This window comes from Nicotiana attenuata, chromosome 8, assembly GCF_001879085.1.
Source record: "Nicotiana attenuata strain UT chromosome 8, NIATTr2, whole genome shotgun sequence".
NCBI classification, from domain to species: domain Eukaryota; kingdom Viridiplantae; phylum Streptophyta; class Magnoliopsida; order Solanales; family Solanaceae; genus Nicotiana; species Nicotiana attenuata.
In genome coordinates this window covers 20,279,257-20,298,549 of record NC_031996.1, presented here as the reverse complement: position 1 = coordinate 20,298,549, position 19,293 = coordinate 20,279,257, and the positions used below count along the sequence as shown (strand labels likewise).

The window sequence follows — 19,293 nt, the reverse complement described above, 5'->3', positions numbered from 1 at the left end:
GGCTTTTTTGCTGTGGTCGTCTTTGTCGAGTTGTACGGGGTGGAGATCCTCTACGGTCGACCCTGTGGCCTCTACAATTTTGGGGTCTCTGATGACATCTTTCCCTTCGTCATCACCTGACCCCGACCCTATTAATTGCTATGCGGCCTCGGCTTTGCCTTTCAATTGTTGGGTGTGTTTGCAGTCTTAGGCGATGCGATAGCACTCTCGGGCAGTGCGTTGCTCTCCTCGGATGCTGAATACCCCCCAAGGGGTAGGAATTTGATGACTTGATATAAGCTGGAGGGGACGACTTTCATGGTGTGTATCCAGGGCCGACCAATTATGGCGTTGTATGCCGTATCCTGGTCCATGATGTGGAATGTGGTCTCCAAAGTGACGTCGTCGGCCAAGACGGGTAGCATGATTTCTCCAGATGTTTGCTCAACTGCATTGTTAAAACCCATCAATGTGATTCAGCGTGGCACTATCCTATCCTCGAGCTTCATTTGTTTGAGAACTTGAGGGTGGACAGTGCACGCGCCGCTCCCATCATCGACCATATTATGTTTTACATCAATATCTAAGATGCGTAAAGTAACAACAAGGGCGTCATAATGAGGAAAGACCAAACCGTGGGTATCCGACTTATCGAAGATGATACTCTCTTCGTGTTCGTCATACCGTTCATGAGTGATTGACCGTATCAGCTTGTGGGTGGTTGTGAATTTTACGTTGTTGATTGACGAGTCGTTGCCTCCCCCGATGATCATTTGGATGGTTCGAGTTGGGGAGGGCGCTTCTGGTGGACCTGATGCTGTTCACGTCCTCGAGCAAAATTTGCCTTTCTTCGATCGCTCAAAAGTTCTTTCAGATGTCCTTGGTGAAACATGTTCACAACCTCTTGCGTTAGAGCGATACAGTCCTCGGTTTTGTGGCCCTGTTCCTGGAATTCAAAGAGGGCGTTTGACTTTCTGGTGTTTGGGTCGGACCTCATCTTCTACGGCCACTTCATTTTTGGGCTGAGCTTCTCCAGGGCGTAGACTATTTCTGAGGGAGAAACACAGAAATTGTGGGCAGATAGTAGTGGAGGCATACCTTTTTCGCTTCGGTGAGTCCCTGTTGGCGGCCTAGATGGGCCATCGCCATGACGGGGAGGTGGTATGACGGCGGCTCTAACATATGGTTGATGTCTTTCACGGTTGGGTCGCGGGCCTACGTGGTCCCTTCTGTTGTCATTTCTTCGGTCTTTTTTGGATTCCATTTGGATTGAGGTTAGTCGTTGAGTTGGCCCGTTGAGGTCTTCCCCGTCAGCTCGCACTTCGGCGCAGTAGGCGTTGTGTATCTCGTCCCAAGTGGTTTGGGGATATTTCATGAGTCGGCTTAACTTTTCTGGTCGCCCTCGAACCGTTCCTGTTTAACCCGTTCTGGAAAGCTGCTACTGCCATTCCCTCGGATACATTTTGGTAAGGTCATTCTCACACGGTTGAATCGGGCGAGGAAATCTCTTAGTGCTTCACCGGGTGATTGTTTAATGGCAAATATGTCATTCACCCTCGCCTCTGCTTTCTTAGCCCAGGCATGGACAGTTACAAACTTGTCGGCCATTTCCTCGAACGTCTCTATGGAACGTGCAGGTAGCTGTGAGTACCAAGTCAGTGCTCCCCCGGTGAGGGCTTCTCCAAACTTCTTCAATAATATGGAAGACACTTGTTCTTTTGCGAGGTCGTTGCCTTTTACTGCGGTGACGTAGTGGGTCACATGATCCTCAGGGTCCATCGTGCCGTCGTATATTTTCAAGTATGGCGGCATTTTGAAGGTTTTAGTTATGGCGTGTGGTGCAGCTTCATCACTGTACGGTTGCTCAACAAATCGGCCGGCATCCTTTTTTGGTAAGAGTTTTGGGGCGCCTGGTATTTTGTCTACCCTTTCTTGATGCTCTTTCATTTGGTCGCGGAGCATTTTGTTCTCGTTCTCCATCTCTTCCATCTTCCTCAAAATGGCTGTGAGGGTGTCGTTACCTGCATCATTAACATTGTGAGTAATACCTGTTACAAGAGGAGGGCCTTGCTGCTCGTCTGTCGCTGGTGCGACGCAAACTCTCGCATCTTCTCTGTTCGTCCTTTGGATGGGCTTGTCGAGAATGCTAGTCAGCGTGTTTGTCAACCACGCCTCGAGCAGCGTTTTCACTGCTGGTGGTGCCTCTTCCGTTGTGGATGTAGAGCCCCCTTTACCGTGTGAGGCTGTGATGCTGCCATGAGGGAGAGGTGAACCATTCCGCCTGGGGGAGGCGTCTGGTGTCACGTCCTCAGCATCTGTCCCAGCGACTTCGTTGATGGTGTTTTAGGAGGTTGTTAGTAAGACTGGCTACTTCCTTCATTCTTTTCTCTCCATTACCTGCCATGTTCAACTATGCACGCAAGAACATGCAAGGTTTTGTGTGGTTTTCTTTTAGATCTGAAAGAGACTAAGATTTTAACTAGAATATCCCCACAGACTACGCCAAATTGTTTGACCAAAAAATGATAATCTTTGGTTAAACTAATTATCATTTACTAAGAAGGGTTAATCCTAGTTAAAGTTAATAACTTTAGATCTTGAGTTGACAGTACGAACGGTTTGAGCAGTGAAGAAACAGAATGTGCTAACAATAAACGTAACGAATGTAATAATGTGTGTGAAGTATCAAGTATTAAATAATAATCAATAGCAATAAATGTAAATAAGGAGGAAGATTCACCCAATATTGAACGAGGTGAATGATTCCTCCCTCTGACAATGATGAATGACAAGAATATAAGAGAATGTTGAGCACTTTCTCAGATCTGGTGGAACTGACAATAGATAATCCAAAAAGGTCTAATCTCTCTAGAAAGTTATCCTTTGTATTTATCTTGAGAGCTTAGTTTTCAAAAGTGTTCTTATCATATAGAATATTACATGCCTTTAGCCTTATCTCTCACACTATTTATATGGGATATTCACAAAGAACCCTAAAAAGTACAAATAGAGAGAATATTCAATAGAATATTCCCTCTAAAGATTCCAAAGCAAAACTAGCCGTTACTTCTATCTATGCTGCTCGACCTCGGCCCTGATGAACCACTCAGTGGCTTGTTGTTGATCACTGATCGACCTCGGCCAAACTGCCCATATTGATTTGCAGGTCACTCATGACAATCGTCTCCGCGTGCCGAATTTCTCTAGTTGGATTTTGACCCATATAGTAATAAAGTTTCATATGTAATATAGGGAGATAAAAATCTCTTCAATTCAATATAATATCTACTCTATAAAAATAATAATTTTGATCTTAAATATAATTAAGCTGTGATTTTTCGATAAAAAAAATTGAGATGAGCCTCCTTCTGCCCCTCTAGCTCCATCCCTGAGTGACTCCATTGTTTTATCATGAAAGTAACCACAAGCACTACTCTACTGCTTGGTACTATGCAACTGTAGACGTAGTATTTTAAACAAAATAAGTTCAGATTAAATACAACTGTGTAGATTAGAATAATTAACTGATTATTGTATATTACTTATTTTATTTACTATGTCACCAATTTACTTTTGCTTTAGACAGTATACTTCAACGTATATATATTTAAGGCAAAAAGAAGTAATATCGAATCTCCAAAATGTATTTTCTGTCAATATTCTAGTCAAGAGTTTTGAAGAATTGAAGCTTCACAAACATTTCAGTCTTTTCAGATAGGAAACCCGTCATTTCAATTAACGCCCCTCTAATGTTATGAGGAATTCGGGACCTCAGATACGAAATGACACCATCTTTTTTTTCAAAGTCATACAGTCACACTGTTGAAGCTGTAGCAACGAACAGAACCATTTTTGTACTTCTTACTTTTATTTTTTGGGTTTTGATTTGTGACGCACCAAAGTCCCATAATTTCAACATTGACTTGTATTGGACCAGCTTGGAGTAATTTGGCCTTAATAATGATGTTTCTTTGTTTTGTTCTCAAGTCTTGAGGCGATGCGCAAAGGGATCAAGCATGAGTTTTGAATTTAATGGTTTTACGCATGAGTTTTGAATTTAATTTTTGTACATACAGTATATAAACAACAACAACAACAATATACCCAGTAAAATCCCACTAGTGGGGTCTGGGGAGAGTAGAGTGTACGCAGACCTTACCCTGCCCCGAAAAGGGCAGAAAGGCTGTTTCCAGGAGACTCTCGGCTCAACAGGAAAGACAATAATATCAGAAAAGAAATAAGAGAAAAGACATGTAACAATAAAAGACCAGAAAGAAAATAACCACAACAAATAAGTGAAAGGTCAATAACACAAAACTATGCAAAACACCAATGTGGATACAACAAAGACCGCTAACAAACCTAACGAAACTCTAAAAAACTACCCGGTACAAAGAGGGAAGAACTCACGACTACCCCCTAGCCTACCACCATAATGCTCGACCTCCACATGTTCCTATCAGTATGTAAGATTTTTAAATATAAATACAGGATTTGGATTGAAATTACTGATTCGGCTTCCGCCCCTGCCAAAGATGAGTTACTACATAAACTAACACAAGACTTGTATTCTAGCTGTACTGATCAGAGGCGGATGCAAGGCATTGGTACCGGGTTCAACTAAACCTAGTACTTTTAGCGGAGAGTATAAATTTATGCGTAAAATACAATAATATTGCGATATATAGCAATATGAACCCTTAACGTTAAAAAGTACAATGGGTTTAATGCTAAAAACTTTACACGTTGAACCCATAAAACTTAAATTCTAGATACGCCTCTCGTACTGATGACAGTTTATCTTACACGTTATGTATTATGTCGACTTTCATCTTCTCCCTTCCCCCTTTGCCTTCTCTTCTCCTTCCCGGGATCAAATTGATGGAAAAACATCCACATAATGAGAAGATAATAAAGACGAGAAAAAGGCAGAAAACGACTTGAACCTAGCAGCTTATTTTTTGGAAAAAAACTTATGATTTTCACCCAAAGTGAACTTGCTATATATAGGAAAAAAGTTAGTACTTGGTATATACAAATTAGCTACATAGAAACTGAAGAGTGGAAGTACATCACCTCAATAGACTAAAAATTACAACCACATTGTCACGACCCAAAATGCATTAAATGCCGTGATTGCACCGGACACCTCGATCAGGCAAGCCAACATTAAATAATTAATATTAAACTCTCATTTTAATTTTTTTGAAACCATAAATTCTTTTAATTTAACTAGTAAAAAGTAACCATCACAGTATAAACAAAACTGTTTACAATTTTCAATACTGAATATCCCATAATCACCCCAGAACCCGGTGTCACAAGTGCATGAGTAATCACTAGAAAATAAAATGAAGTGCAATAATTGTCCGGAATACAAATTTGGACAGAAAGTAAACACAATACTCTGAAAGAGACTCTGCTGGCTGCGGGTCGTCTCGAGGGATGCAGCTCACCTAAGTCTCCGTACCAACCATGCTGCTACGCCCTAGGCCACTAGAGATACATGTACCTGTGCAATAAGAATGCACAGCAAGTGTAGTATGAGTACGAAAACAACGCGTACCCAGTAAGCATCCAGTCTAACCTCGAAGAAGTAGTGACGAGAGGTCGACTCCGACACTTACTAGTGGTCCAATAATATCGGGTACAAGTAAATAAACATGAAACAGAGTAAATATATGAAATAAACAAGTATTAAACACGTGATGCAATTCCCCTCTTTATAATTTTACTCAAGCTCTCAACAAGCAACTTCCCTCCGTAAATGGAGCATATATATAGATGTAGTGGAGTTCATTAAGGAAGTTGTCATAATTCAAATCAGGGAAAAACCCTCAGATACACTGTCTTCTAGCCAAATGTCACACACGATTCCATGAGTGTATATATATATATTCGACCTGATTCAACATAAAAGTAAATTGTGCACTGCAAAGAGGGTCGAATGGCGCGAACCATAGATACATCTATTAACCTGCCGAGGCGATCGGCCTGCTCCCATGAGAGTAGTAGAAGGAAATACCCCACTTGCGAATCATATGTGCGACGCGGTCAAATATAGATTTAAGGTATTTCCCCGCTCGCGAATCATACATGCGACACGGTCAAATATAAATTTATTAATAAATCAAAATCCTTTTCTTGATTCTTTTCAAAAATAGAGACAATTCAACGTGAAGCTTTTAAGGTAATTTTCCCCGCACGCGAAACATACATGCGACACGGTTACTCATAGATTTTTTCAGTTATTATAAGATTCCTCAATTCTTTTTGAAAATATTAAGTTTAATTGGAACACATAAATTCTTGAATTCCTCAATTTAAATTCCTTCCAACACAATTATTAGGCAAACCTCAATCTTATTTCTTCTCAAGGCAAAGAGTAAACATAAATCAACAACAATATCAATAAGGCATGATGTAGCCTAAAACTACCCGAACATAGGCATAATAGTAGCTACGCACGGACTCTCGTCACCTCGTGCGCACGTAGCCCCCACAAACAGGAGCACCTATTTAATTATTTCATCTATGGGGTTAATTCTCTTTTACAAGGTTAGAAAGGAGACTCACCTCGCTCTGAAGTTCCATAACCGGCTTCCAAGCCCTTCCGACGACTCAAACCGATGTTCAACGCTCCATAGCTAGCCAATAATTATGCAAACCCATTAGTATACGCTCGAATACTCATTATAATCCAATTTATAACAATTTCTCACCCCGATCGAAAAGTTGATAAAAATCACCCTTGGGCCACGTGCCCGAATTCCGAATTTTTTCGAAGATAAACTTTACCCCTAACCTCACGAACTCAAATATATACTTTATTCCAAGTTCCATGCCCAAAATCATGGTTGAAATCTACAATACAAATTCTAGGTTTTTCCACCAAATGTCCAAATTTCTACTGATTTCCATATTTAAATCCCTATATAAATCGTGTATTTAGCTCACAATAAGCAGGAATAACTTACCTTGATATTGATGACGAAGAATGGACTCCAAACTCGCTCCAAGACCGACTCTCATGGAGGAAATAAGGTGAAAATGAGCCAAACCATCATTTTAAACGAACACACTGCCCAGCCCGATTTCCGCACCTGCGATCACTTGACCGCTTCTGCGGTTCGCAGGTGTGCCCCCACTACCACTTCTGTGGTCTTTCACCAGGCCCCTCAACTCCGCATCTCCGGCTCCCATTCGCTTCTGCATCTCCACGCATGCAGGTGTGGTCCCGGTTCTGCGGACCTTGACCGCATCTGCGGTCCATGCACCCCCCCCCCCAGTAAAATACGCTTCTGCGAGTCCCTTCCTGCTCATGCGGGCCCGCACCTGCGGCCCTCTTCAAGTAGGTGCGGTTACACCGGAAGCCTAGCTGCTTCAGCCCTTCCGCAAATTCCATTATCAATCCGTTAACCACCCGGAATCCATCCAAGGCCCCCGTGACACCATATAATCACACCAAAAAGTCCCATAACATAACGTGGGCCTGCTCGAGGCCTCAAATCACATCAAACAATGCTAAAATCTTAATGAACTTTAGAATTTGGAACTTCTACATTCGATGCCGAAACCTATCAAATCACGTTCGATTGACCTCAATTTTTGCACACAAGTCATATTTGACATTGCGGACCTACTCCAACTTTTGGAATCGGAGTTCGACCCCGAAATAAAAAAGTCCACTCCCGGTCAAACTTCTCAAATCCTTCAAATTTCTAACTTTAGCCAAATGACTCCAAAATGACCTACGGACCTCCAAATTCACTTCTGCACGCGCTCCCAATACCAGAATCACCATATGGAGCTATTCCCAGACTCAAAATCCCAAACGGACATCGATAACACTGAAATGCACTGCAACCCAAATTTATGAAGACTTATATACCCTTATTATTATATAGGGTATTACATTCTGCCCACCTTATGAAATTCGTTCCCCGAATTTATGTCTGGTATGTACCTGTAGACTGAAATAAGTGAGGATACTTGACTCGCATAGTATCTTCTACTTCCTACGTAGCTTCTTCAACTGAATGATTTCTCCATAAGACTTTCACGAACACTATTTCTTTTGACCCTAGCTTTCTTACTTGCCTATCTACAATGGCCATCGATTCCTCCTCGCAGGATAACTTCTCATCGAGCGGTATAGTCGGTGCTTCAAGCACCTGAGATGAGTCTAATATACATTTTCTTAGCATTGAGACATGAAACACTGTGTGAATAAAGGATAACTCAACAGGAAGTGCCAAACGGTAAATCACAGCTCCCACTCGGTCTAGTATCTCATACGGTCCTATAAACCTGGGGCTCAACTTGCCTCTTTTCCCAAACCGCATCACACCTTTCATACGGGAGACTCGTAGGACCACTTGGTCCCCAATTGTGAACACTAAATCCCTTCTTCTCTTATCATCATAAGACTTTTGTCTACTTTGACCTACAATCAATCTCTGTACTAGGTCGGGTCCCAATGAGTTAATCTCACCAGCCTCAAACCATCCGATAGGAGAACGACATCTTCTACCATACAATGCTTCGTACGATGCCATTTGAATACTGGACTAGGAGCTATTGTTGTAAGTAAATTTAGCTAAAGGTAGATAAGTGTCCCAACTACCTCCAAACTCAACAATGCAAACTCTCAACATATCATCCAAGATCTGTATAGTACGTTCAGACTGCCTGTCTGTCTGTGGAAAAATGTAGTACTAAGATCTACTCGTGTACCCAATGCTTCTTGAAAATATTTCCAAAAGCGTGAAGTGAACTCTGATCCTCTATCAGAGATGATGGATACTGGAACTCCGTAAAGTCAGATAGTTCCGTTCATAAATATCTGTGTATACCTCACTGTGCCATACGTAGTCATTACTGGCAATAGGGGTGCTAATTTCGTCAGTCGATCTACAATCCCCCATACAGAGTCTTAGCCTCTAAGGGTTCGTGGTATCCCGATGACAAAATCCATAGTAATTCATTCCCATTTTCACTTCGGAATCTCAATTTGTTGTAGTAGTCCTACGGGTCGTTGATGCTCAGCCTTGACATGCTGACAAGTCAAACAACTAGAAACAAAGTTAGCAACATCTTTCTTCATACCTCCCACCAATAAAATTGCTTCAGGTCATGGTACATTTTTGTGGATCCAGGATGTATAGTGTATTTAGAGTTGTGGGCTTCTTCAAGAATAGCATGTCTCAACCAATCTACGTTTGCTACACATAGCCTGTCACCCATTCGAAGAACACCATCACTTTCAACAATCATATCCCTGCTTTTACAAGCTTTGGCCTCGTCTCTGTATTTGCATAATCGTTCATCCTCATATTGGGTGGCCTTAATGCGCTCAACTAATGAAGACATAGCCTGATCTGTTACATGTATCTTCTAGTCTCTAAATATCTTTGGCCAAATGTCTCTTTGTAGGGGCTATATGCACCATACTCCCAATAGATTTTTTGCTCAATGCATCAGCCACCACATTGGCTTTTTCAGGATGATATAAAATAGAACAATCATAGTCTTTGAGTAGTTCCATCCACCAACGCTGCCGAAGATTCAGATCTCTCTGCTGAAAGATATACTTCAAACTTTTATGGTCATTATAAATCTCACAAGATTTTCCATATAGGTAATGCCTCAAATTTTTTAGAGCAAATACCACTGTAACCATCTCCAAATCATGTGTAGGATAGTTTTGCTCATGCTTTTTCAATTGTCTCGAAGCATTAGAAATAACGCAACCATTTTGCATGAGAACACATCCTAATCCTACCCTCGCGGCATCACAGAACACCGTAAATCCTCCAGAACCTGATGGTAAGGCTAATATTGGTGCAGTTGTCAAACATGTTTGAGTTTTTGAAAGCTCTGGTCACATTCCTCCGTCCATTGAAACTTTGCATTTTTCTGTGTTAGCTTAGTCAGTGGCGCTGCTATTCTGGAGAAATCTTGCACAAAACGCCTGTAATAGCCTGCTAAGCCTAAAAAGCTGTGAATCTCTGTAGGAGAAGTAGGCCTGAGCGATTTCTGTACAGCTTATGTCATCTTAGGATCTACCATAATTCCATCTTTGGATATAACATGCCCTAGAAATGCTACAAAGTCAAGCCAGAATTCACACTTTGAGAACTTATCATAAAGCCGATCTTGCAATGTATGCAACACAGTCGTGAGATGATGCTCGTGTTCTCCTTGGCTACGAAAATATATCAAGATATCATCAATAAATACTATTACAAATCTATGCGGAAATGACTTGAACACCCTATTCGTTAAATCCATGAATGCACCTGGAGCATTTGTCAGTCCGAAAGGCATCACAAGAAACTCATAGTGCCCGTATCGAGTTCTAAAAGCAGTCTTAGAAATATCATCATCTTTGATTCTAAGTTGACGATAACCAGAATGGAGTTCAATCTTTGAAAAGTGGGCAGCTCCTTGTAACTTATCAAACATTTCATCTATACGAGGCAAATGATATTTATTGCGTATTTTTATCTTGTTCAAATGCCTGTAGTCAATGCACATTCTCAGGGATCCGTCTTTCTTCTTTACGAACAGTACTAGTGCAACCCATGGTGATACACTAGGTCTAATAAAACTCTTATCTAGAAAATCTTGTAACTGTTGCTTTAGCTCCCTCAACTCTGCTGGTGCCATTTGATATAGGGGTATCGATATGGGCTGTGTGTCAGGTAGCAAATCAATACCAAAGTCTATTTCTCGTACCGGAGGCAATCCTGGTAAATCCTCAAGAAATACATCAGAAAATTCTCTCACTACTGGTACATTTTGTATACTAACTGTTTCCTTTCTTGTGTTATCTACAATAGCTAAGAGACCCAAGCAAGCTTTCTTCATAAGTCGTTACGCCTTTATAAAAGATTCAATTTTCCAAGTCTCTAGAACCTGACTCCCTCTTAGAATAAAACTGTGTTCATTTGGTATCTCAAACTCTGCTATCTTTGCATGACAATCGACTATAGCATAGCAAGAAGATAACCAATCCATTCCCATCAGCATGTCAAAGTCAATCATATCCGGTACAATAGGGTCAGCTAGAGTATCTCTACCCTCAACTCGAGTCTGACAAGCACGATACAGTATTCAGCTAATAGAGACTCTCCAACAGGAGTAGCAACTAGAAAAGGATCATTCAATAGCTCAGGCTATCTACTAAACCTCAAAGTAAAGTACGAGACACATAGGAGTGAGTAGATCCTAGATCAATCAACGCAAATGCATCAAATGAAAAGACAGAAAGAATACCTGTAACCACAACATTGAGGCTTGAGTATCCTGTCTATTAACTGCAAAAACTCTCGCCTGACCTCTACCAGCATTCCCTTGTCCTTGATTCACAGTAGCACGGTCTCCAGCACCTCGACCTCTATTTCGTGTACCTGTAGCACCTGAAGTATTACGAGTAGTCTGAGTAGGTGTAGTTGACTGAATAGAAGCCTGGTTGAAATTTCTCGGAGGGTGAGGGCAATCCCAAGTGATGTCCCAACCAGCCACACCGAAAGCACTCTCTAGTTAGAACATGACATTGGCCCAAATGTGATCTACCACAGGTATGGCAGACTAGAGTAGTGGCATATATCGGCCCAGAATTATGATGTCTAGAAGATGATGGTCTCCTATTACCCTGTCTATGATGTGGTCTGTATATGGACAGTGAAGACAAATGTGTCCCTGTCTAAGAACCCTGTTGTAATGACCCAACTGGTCATTTTGAGAAATGGCATCCGGTTTGGTAGTTTGAGGTCACGAGTAGCTTCATATTACGTGTATCGACTTGCGTGCGCAGTGCGGGCGTGAAACCGGAAAGCTTTTATGTGAAAATATGAAAAATATTGTAATTTCTAGAGTTAAATTTTGGTAAATGTTTTTGGTAAATGGACCCGGATCTATATTTCGATGATCCCGGGAGGTCCGCTGTAAAACATGGGACTTTGGCGTATGTGCAGAATTGAATTCCGAGGTCCCTAGCCTTAGAAAATAATTTTTGAAGAAAATTATTGTGCTGGTTTTTAAAGGAAATCAATAAATGAATTAATGTTTAAACTCATTGGTATCGGGCCTGTATTTCTGTTCTGGAACCTGGTACAAGTTTGTTATGATATTTAAGTCCTATCTGTGAAATTTGGTTAGAATCGGAATTGGTTTGACGTGATTTGGACGTCCAGTTGAAAAGTTAGAAAATCATGAGGTTTGAGGTTATATTCATATTTTTTGATGTTATTCTGATGATTTGATCGCACGAGCAAGTTTTTATGATGTATTTAGGCTGGCGTGCATGTTTGGTTTGGATCTCCGAGGGCTTGGGTGAGTTTCGGATAGGTTTAGGCTATTTTGCGCTTGTTTTTGGATGCTTCATCGTCGTTTCTTCAAGAAAATATGATACCACATTGATCAAATGAGATCCAAATTCAGTTTTTATTGAATCATTAGATCCGTATCGAAATTACGAAGCCATAGGAAAAAGATTCATCGAATTTGGACATCGTATGAGGAAGTTATACTCATTTTCGTGTCAGGAAAAATTGCTGGTTTCTGGTGTGTTCACAAATGCGAACATTTTCATCGCATTTGCGATGCCCAGAACGCAAATGCAAACTTTTTGTCGCAAATGCGACTTCTTCCGGCCCTTCTTTGTTCGCCATTTGCGAGTGTTTGCAATTGCGAACCCTGGGTCGCAAATGTGATATCTGAGGCCTGTTAAGTGAGGTTTTTGACGAGATTTTCACCCATTTTTCAATTTTCTCAAACCCTAAACCTCCATAGGCGATTTTCCAAAGACCCAAACTTCTCCAAATCATTGGGTAAGTGTCTTTTATCAATTTCCAACTATATTTTGTGATTGTATCTTAGATTTAACATCAAATTCATGAGAATCTAAAAGAAAATTTGGGGAAAATTGTGAAATCTTTCAAAAAATATAAAATGATGATTTGAATGACCAAATGGCATCGGAATTAGATAATTTTTGTATGGGTGAACTCGTAGCAGAATGGGTATTATATTTTTGTAAATTTTGTCGAGTTCCGAAGTGCGGGCCCGGGGAGTTGACTTTTTTGCAAATTGTTTAAGAATCATAGTTTTGTTAATTGAAATTGTTTTCTCTTGCATTTTTTGATGTATTCAAGTCGTTTTTGGCTAGATTCAGCCGAGCGTTGATGAATTGATAAAGGAAAATCTAAATTGAGTATTGAATTTGCCGGATTGATGTAAGTAACTTGCCTAACCCTGTGTGGGGGACTTCCTCTTAGGATTTGAGTCTTCTATGCTAATTGTAGTCCGTGCACGCGAGGTGACGAGTGTGTGCTCGGATTTATTTGTGGGAAATTTGCCTCTAGAGTTCTTAGGTCCTTATGTCCATTATATGGAAAATATCCTGTTATGGTTGGGTTTAATAATTGCATGAATTGCCTCTATATGCTTCATATGATGTTCTTAACTTTACTCTAATTCCTACGTGTTACAATGACCCTTAATTGCCTTAATTGAAGTAATTTCCTCCCTTATTGTTTTGGATACTTCTTGATTGTGAGTTCTTCTATGACTTCGTGCAAATATGTTACATGTCCAATTGTTGTGGTTACCGGTGTAGCATCATGTGCTTATTATGTCTTGTTATTTTGTTGAGGTTATCGTGCTTCTTGGTTTCTTTTCCGTGACCCTTATGATGTACTTGTTGATTCCCTTGCCGGGATGTTATTGTTTATGATATTTTCTCCCTTGCCGGGATGTTGTTGTTATACTCTTGTTCCCTTGTCAGGATTCTTTTATGCTTGATGTTGAATTGTATTTGGGGATCGGGTTGCACGTCGCAACTGTATTATATGAAATCGGATCGAGTTACACGCCGCAACGGTATTATGTGAAATGGGATCGGGTTGCACGCCGCAACGGTATTATGTGAAATGGGATCGGGTTGCACACCACAGCAGTATTATATGATTTGGGATGGGTTGCACGCCGCAAAAAGAAAGAATAAGAGTGAATATTGATTTTATGGTGAGAAGGAGTGTAAAAGCACGAAGGGTGATGCCGTGCACTTTCTGTTGCTGTGTTTATTTGTTGTTATCAATTCAAGTGCTTTAACTGTTTAAATCCCTTTATTGCTGTGATCCTTTATGTTGGAACCTACAGTATTTTTAATACCTCGCCGTATTTATATATATACATTCCAATACTTCAAACTTCAATAATTGTTACATCTTTAATTCAATTTGTTTCTCAATTATATCCCCTTAAGCCGCCTTAGGTTGTATTTTACATATAAAATAGAATTTCTACTAAGCTTTAAGTTATTAACTCCCATGTTAAAAGTAAATCCATTCGATGTTGTATTTTAATTGAAAGGGGTACCTTCTGTACTCAAATGATTTCAAAAGAAACAACTTCATCTTTTCTCGCTGGCTTTCCTAATTAGTTTAGAAATTGTAATTTACTTATATTAGGTAAATGAGACTTGTTGAACATCTTGAGTGCATTTGTATGGACATTATGTATTGTATAGCATATGGATTTTGTTGTTAAAAGTGAGATGAACATTATGGGGGCAATAGATGCCATGTGTGCTGAAGGTTCGGAAGTTGGAATTATGATATGAGAAACCGATGATTGAGATGGTCGGGATTGTGTATTAGACATGATGTGATTGATTGAGTTGGTATTGCCTTCTTTATTTGAATACATTCTTACTTGTCTCTGTTCCTGTTATGTCAGTGTTGATTTACTTGGTTATCTGATTTACTTGGTTATCTGACTTACTTGGTTATCTTATTTACTTGGTTATCTGATTTACTTTGTTATCTGATTTACTTGGTTATCTGATTTACTTGGTTATCGTTCGTTACTACCGTGTTCTCCCTTTATTGTTCATGCTGTTTGTATTTTGATTTCTCTCCGTTGTTGATATTATCTCGTTATCTTAATCTCGATATTTCACCATCATATCTTGTTCATTTTATTTGACCAGTAGGTGTCTTGACTGTTCCTCGTCACTACCCCACCGAGGTTAGTCTTGATACTTACTGGGCACCGCCGTGGTGTGCTCATACTACACTTCTGTATATTTTTGTGTACAGATCCAGGTATTGATCGATAGTTGCTGTGCGGATGGTCGCGGTGGAGACTCACGGTAACCTGTTGCTGCATTCGCAGGCCTGGGAGTCACATTCGTTTGTATTTACGTTCCATTGATTCCATCTCGTTCTGGAATAGAGTTGTATTTATTTTATATAACTACTCTTAGAAAGGCTTATGACTTGTACCACTGGTTTTGGGGAATTGTGAACTATTGAGAGTTATTTAATTTGAAGTTAGTAAATGCTAATGTTATTTCAGTAAATGCTAGGCTTACCTAGTTTAGAGACTAGGTGCCATCACGACTCCTTCGGAGGGATTTTGGGTCGTGATACCTGTTGTTGTTGTCCCTGATTTCCTGCTCTTCGATTTTCAATAAAACTGCAACTGAAAGACCCTCCTGTCTGTTGATACCCAATTTTTTCCTGTATATTTTACTTTCAAAATAACATTTATATGCATATACAAGCATAACTAAGCTTTTTGGCATTTTTCCTAATTTTTAATGTTTTAAAATCAATTTATTGTCCATTTTTAACAGTATAAAATCAATAGTTATTCCCAAAAATTATCATTTTTGATGAGTAATTTATTTTATTCTCATATTTATACTAAATATAGTTAAGGTAATTTTTATGTATTTTTACAAATTCATTTGGTTTTTTTAAGCTAAATTGCATATAATTGCAATTATAGCCTACTTTACAATTAACAACATTTTATAATTATAAAATCACTTTTAGTATTTTTACATTAATATTTATATGTTATTAATTAGCCCATTACCTTTAATTTATATTCAAATCATTTTTCTACTATTTTCATAAAATAAAAGGGGAAAATGGCTATTTAACACACAACCCTTATTACTTCAATTAAAGCCAAATTGGCCACACCCCTATCAGATTTTTAAATGGCCCAATACCCTATTTAAACCGACCCAGCCCAATCCCCAAAATAACCCGGTCAATATTTTTAATCTGAGCCGTTGATCAAATGAGATCAACGGCCCAGATTTAATTCCCATAATTAAAATCAATTACCCCCCAAACCCCTCATTTCTTTGAGACCGTCTATCTCTCTATATCGTCTCTCCCTCTCCCTTCTCTCTAGAACCTTCTGGTTCACTCTTCTCCGAAGAACTCCACCGCCCCTCCGGCCGCCTCCAATCTCACCCCATTCGACCATTGTGACGACCCGACCCGTCGTCTCATGAGAACTGCTCTGTTTCCCCCATTTCCTGCTTCGTTATGCTTCATTATCAGTGTCTTGTGTGAACGAGTTGAATTGGGTTGATTTTTTTGGAAGGAAATGAGACACTTAGTCTCTTTAAGGAAGGCTTATTTCGGAAAAGTCAACCGGATGTTGACCTATGAGTTAGAGGGCTCGGATGTGGATTCCCACAATTCGGTTAGCTTCGGGGGATGATTTGTAACTTAGGAGTGTGATCGGAAGTGATTTTGGAGGTCCGATGTAAAATAAGGCTTGAATTGGTGAAGTTAGTATTTTGGCGAATTCCGGTTGATAGCTGAGATTTTGATCCGAGGGTCGGAAGGGAATTCTGAGAGTTGCAGTAGCTTCGTTAGGTGCTTTGGGATGTGTGTGCAAAATTTCTAGTCATTCGGAGGTGTTTCGGTTGGGTTTTTTATCAAATGCGTGTTTCGGAAGTTTTAGAAGAACTTAGGCTTGAATCCGATGTAATTTGGTGATTTAGGTGTTGTTTGAGGTGTTTTGGTGAGTGGAGCAAGTTTGAATGATGTTTTAGGATACGTTGATGCTTTTGGTTGAGGTCCCGGGGCCTCGGGGTGATTTCGGATGGCCAACGGAAGGTTTTTTGGAACTTTGGATGCTGTAGAAAATTGCAGGTCAGTGCTGTAGAGTTTTGCTCTATGCGATCGCAGGAGAGGCTTCGCGATCGCGTAGAGTCAAGAGTCCATAAAGTGCGATCGGAGGAGTGTTTGTGTGATCGCGTAGAAGGAAGTTTTAAGAGATTGGTTTTGTTCATCGTGATCGCGTGGATGTGTCTGCGATCGCGTAGTGTAGGGAGCATGTTCAATGCGATCGCAGGGTGATATATGCGATCGCGTAGAGTTAGCACTGGAGCTAGGAATTTTGTTCACTGCGATCGCAGGCCTGGGGCTGCGATTGCGTAGAAGATAAAGGAGCCTGGACAGAAGGGTTTTATTAATATTTCATCCGCTAACTAAGTCATATTTTCCTCCATTGTTGAACACCTTGAGAGCTTTTGGACGGGAATTGAAGAGGGTTTCGACGGGGATTGATTGGAGTTAAGTCCTATGAACTAAAAACACGTTTTTATTGTGAATTTAGACTGAAAAACTAAGGAATTAAGGAGTTAGAATGGAGGTTAGGGCTTGAACTTAAGAGAGTTAAGAATGGGGATTTGAGGGGTCATTTGGACTCTGATTTTGGTGTTCTTCATATGTATAGACTCGTGGCGAGATAAGGAATCCGTTGACGGTAAATTTTCTGATTTTTGAGAAGTGGGCCCGGGGCTCGGGTTTTGCTAATTTCGAGATTTTAGTTATTTTTCGATTGTTTTCGAATGGGTATTGTCCCATTAGCATATTGTGATGTATTCGTTGTGGTTTTTATCAGATTCGGTACACGAGGAGGTCAATTCGAAAGGCAAGGGCATAGCGAGCTTGGACTTTGGCCGGCTTGAGGTGAGTAACAGATGTAAATGCTGTTTTGAGGGTTTGAAACCCCGTGTTTGCACATCGTAGTGCTATATTGAGGTGACTGGCACGCCGGGTAGCGAGCGTAGGGTAGAGCACCGTTGGGGATTGTGACTTGGTCCGTCCCGGTAGATGAATATACTGCGTATTTGACTGAAATTTACTTATTATCATTTTTAACTGAGCTCTTTGCTATGTTTGGGCTTCGTGCCAATTGATTAAATCCTTCAGGGATTATTATTACTGGTTTCTTACCATTTTTGCATATCATGGAACTCAGTCCTGGTCTTTAATACTGTTTTGCAAACTCAGCCCCACTTTCTTAACTTGAAACTTAATTAATATTTTTAACTGAAGTTTGGGCTGAAAATTTCTACATTTTGGTTTGCCCGAGAGGCTTATGTGATTTTTGGACTAAGCATGGGATCGGGCTGCACGCCGCAGCGGTATGATGTTGATATTGATATGAGGCCGAGGGCCTAGTTGATGCCATGAGATGGCTTATTATTGCGCTTGGGCCGTAAGGGGCCCCTCCCAGAGTCTGCACACCCCCAGTGAGCGCCGTCGACGATAAATAAATGGAGCGGGCAGCACGCCGCAGCGGGTACTAGAGAGTACCGGTCTATGTGTTGCATTGCATATTTTAATCGTCACTCATTCTTTATCTGTTGTGATATCTCCATGATTGTTTTCACTGTTTTGCTGTTTTATGCTACTGGTTCAGGTTGCTATATTTATAGAATTACTTTGTGCCTATTCAGGATTTCTTACTTTCAGTCTTTATTTATGTTTATTACTCACTGAGTTGGAAGTCCTCACTTTACTCCCTGCACCTTGTGTGCAAATTTAGGTGCACCCACTGAGGCTGAGTGAGACTTTTCTTCGTTGAGTATCACATCCGGGAGCATCAAGGTAGTTGGATGACGTCTGCAATCCTGATCTTCCGCATTTATTCAGACTATTATGTAGTAGGTCGACACTCGTATATTAGAGGCTCAGACTTGTGACACCGAATTCTGCGGGCTGTGTAGTTATTTTATATTTTGGGGTTTCCGTATGTTTAACTCTATTTCAGGATTTCAACTATTTTTGACTTAGTAATTTCGCTACATTAATTTATCCATGCACTGTGATTAATTGGTTAAGGTTGTCTAAATGGTCGGGCTTGCCTAGCAGTATGTTGGGCGCCATCACGACCGGGGTTGGGGTCGTGACAAGTTGGTATCAGAGCCTAGGTTACTTGGTCTCGCGAGTCATGAGCCGGTTTAGTAGAGTCTCATGGATCGGTACAGAGACGTCTGTACTTATCCTCGAGAGGCTGCAGAACCTTTAGGAAAACTTCACATTCTTGAATTCTTATCATGCGTCCTTGATTCACCTTGAAAAGAACTCTTGAAATTCCTTCCACGTGTTCGTACGCGCGCATGAGCGCTCAGTATCAGATGTGCCTTGATGGCTTGTGATTCCCCGATCAAGGGGCGAGATGTAATCTATGTGAGTTTATGTTGGG

At 40.5% G+C, this 19,293-nt stretch overlaps 1 protein-coding gene across 1 annotated transcript; it reads right to left on the bottom strand.

Annotated features, from left to right (window-relative positions):
* On the bottom strand, nt 1,363–7,194 carry LOC109231544. Its single transcript, XM_019397204.1, has 3 exons — nt 7,083–7,194; nt 2,001–2,294; nt 1,363–1,889 (listed from the first exon to the last, which is right to left on the bottom strand). The coding sequence occupies exons 1-3, from the start codon at nt 7,192–7,194 to the stop codon at nt 1,363–1,365; spliced, it is 933 nt and encodes a 310-aa protein (XP_019252749.1).

Coding starts and splice junctions, on each gene's coding strand:
- LOC109231544 (XM_019397204.1), bottom strand. CDS start 7,194: ATGCAGAAGCGAATGGGAGCCGGAGATGCGGAGTTGAGGGGCCTGGTG. Junction 2,295..7,082: donor AAGCGGTCAAGTGATCGCAG/GTGCGGAAATCG, acceptor TCGCTGGGACAG/ATGCTGAGGACGTGACACCA. Junction 1,890..2,000: donor TCACAATGTTAATGATGCAG/GTAACGACACCC, acceptor ACAAAATACCAG/GCGCCCCAAAACTCTTACCA.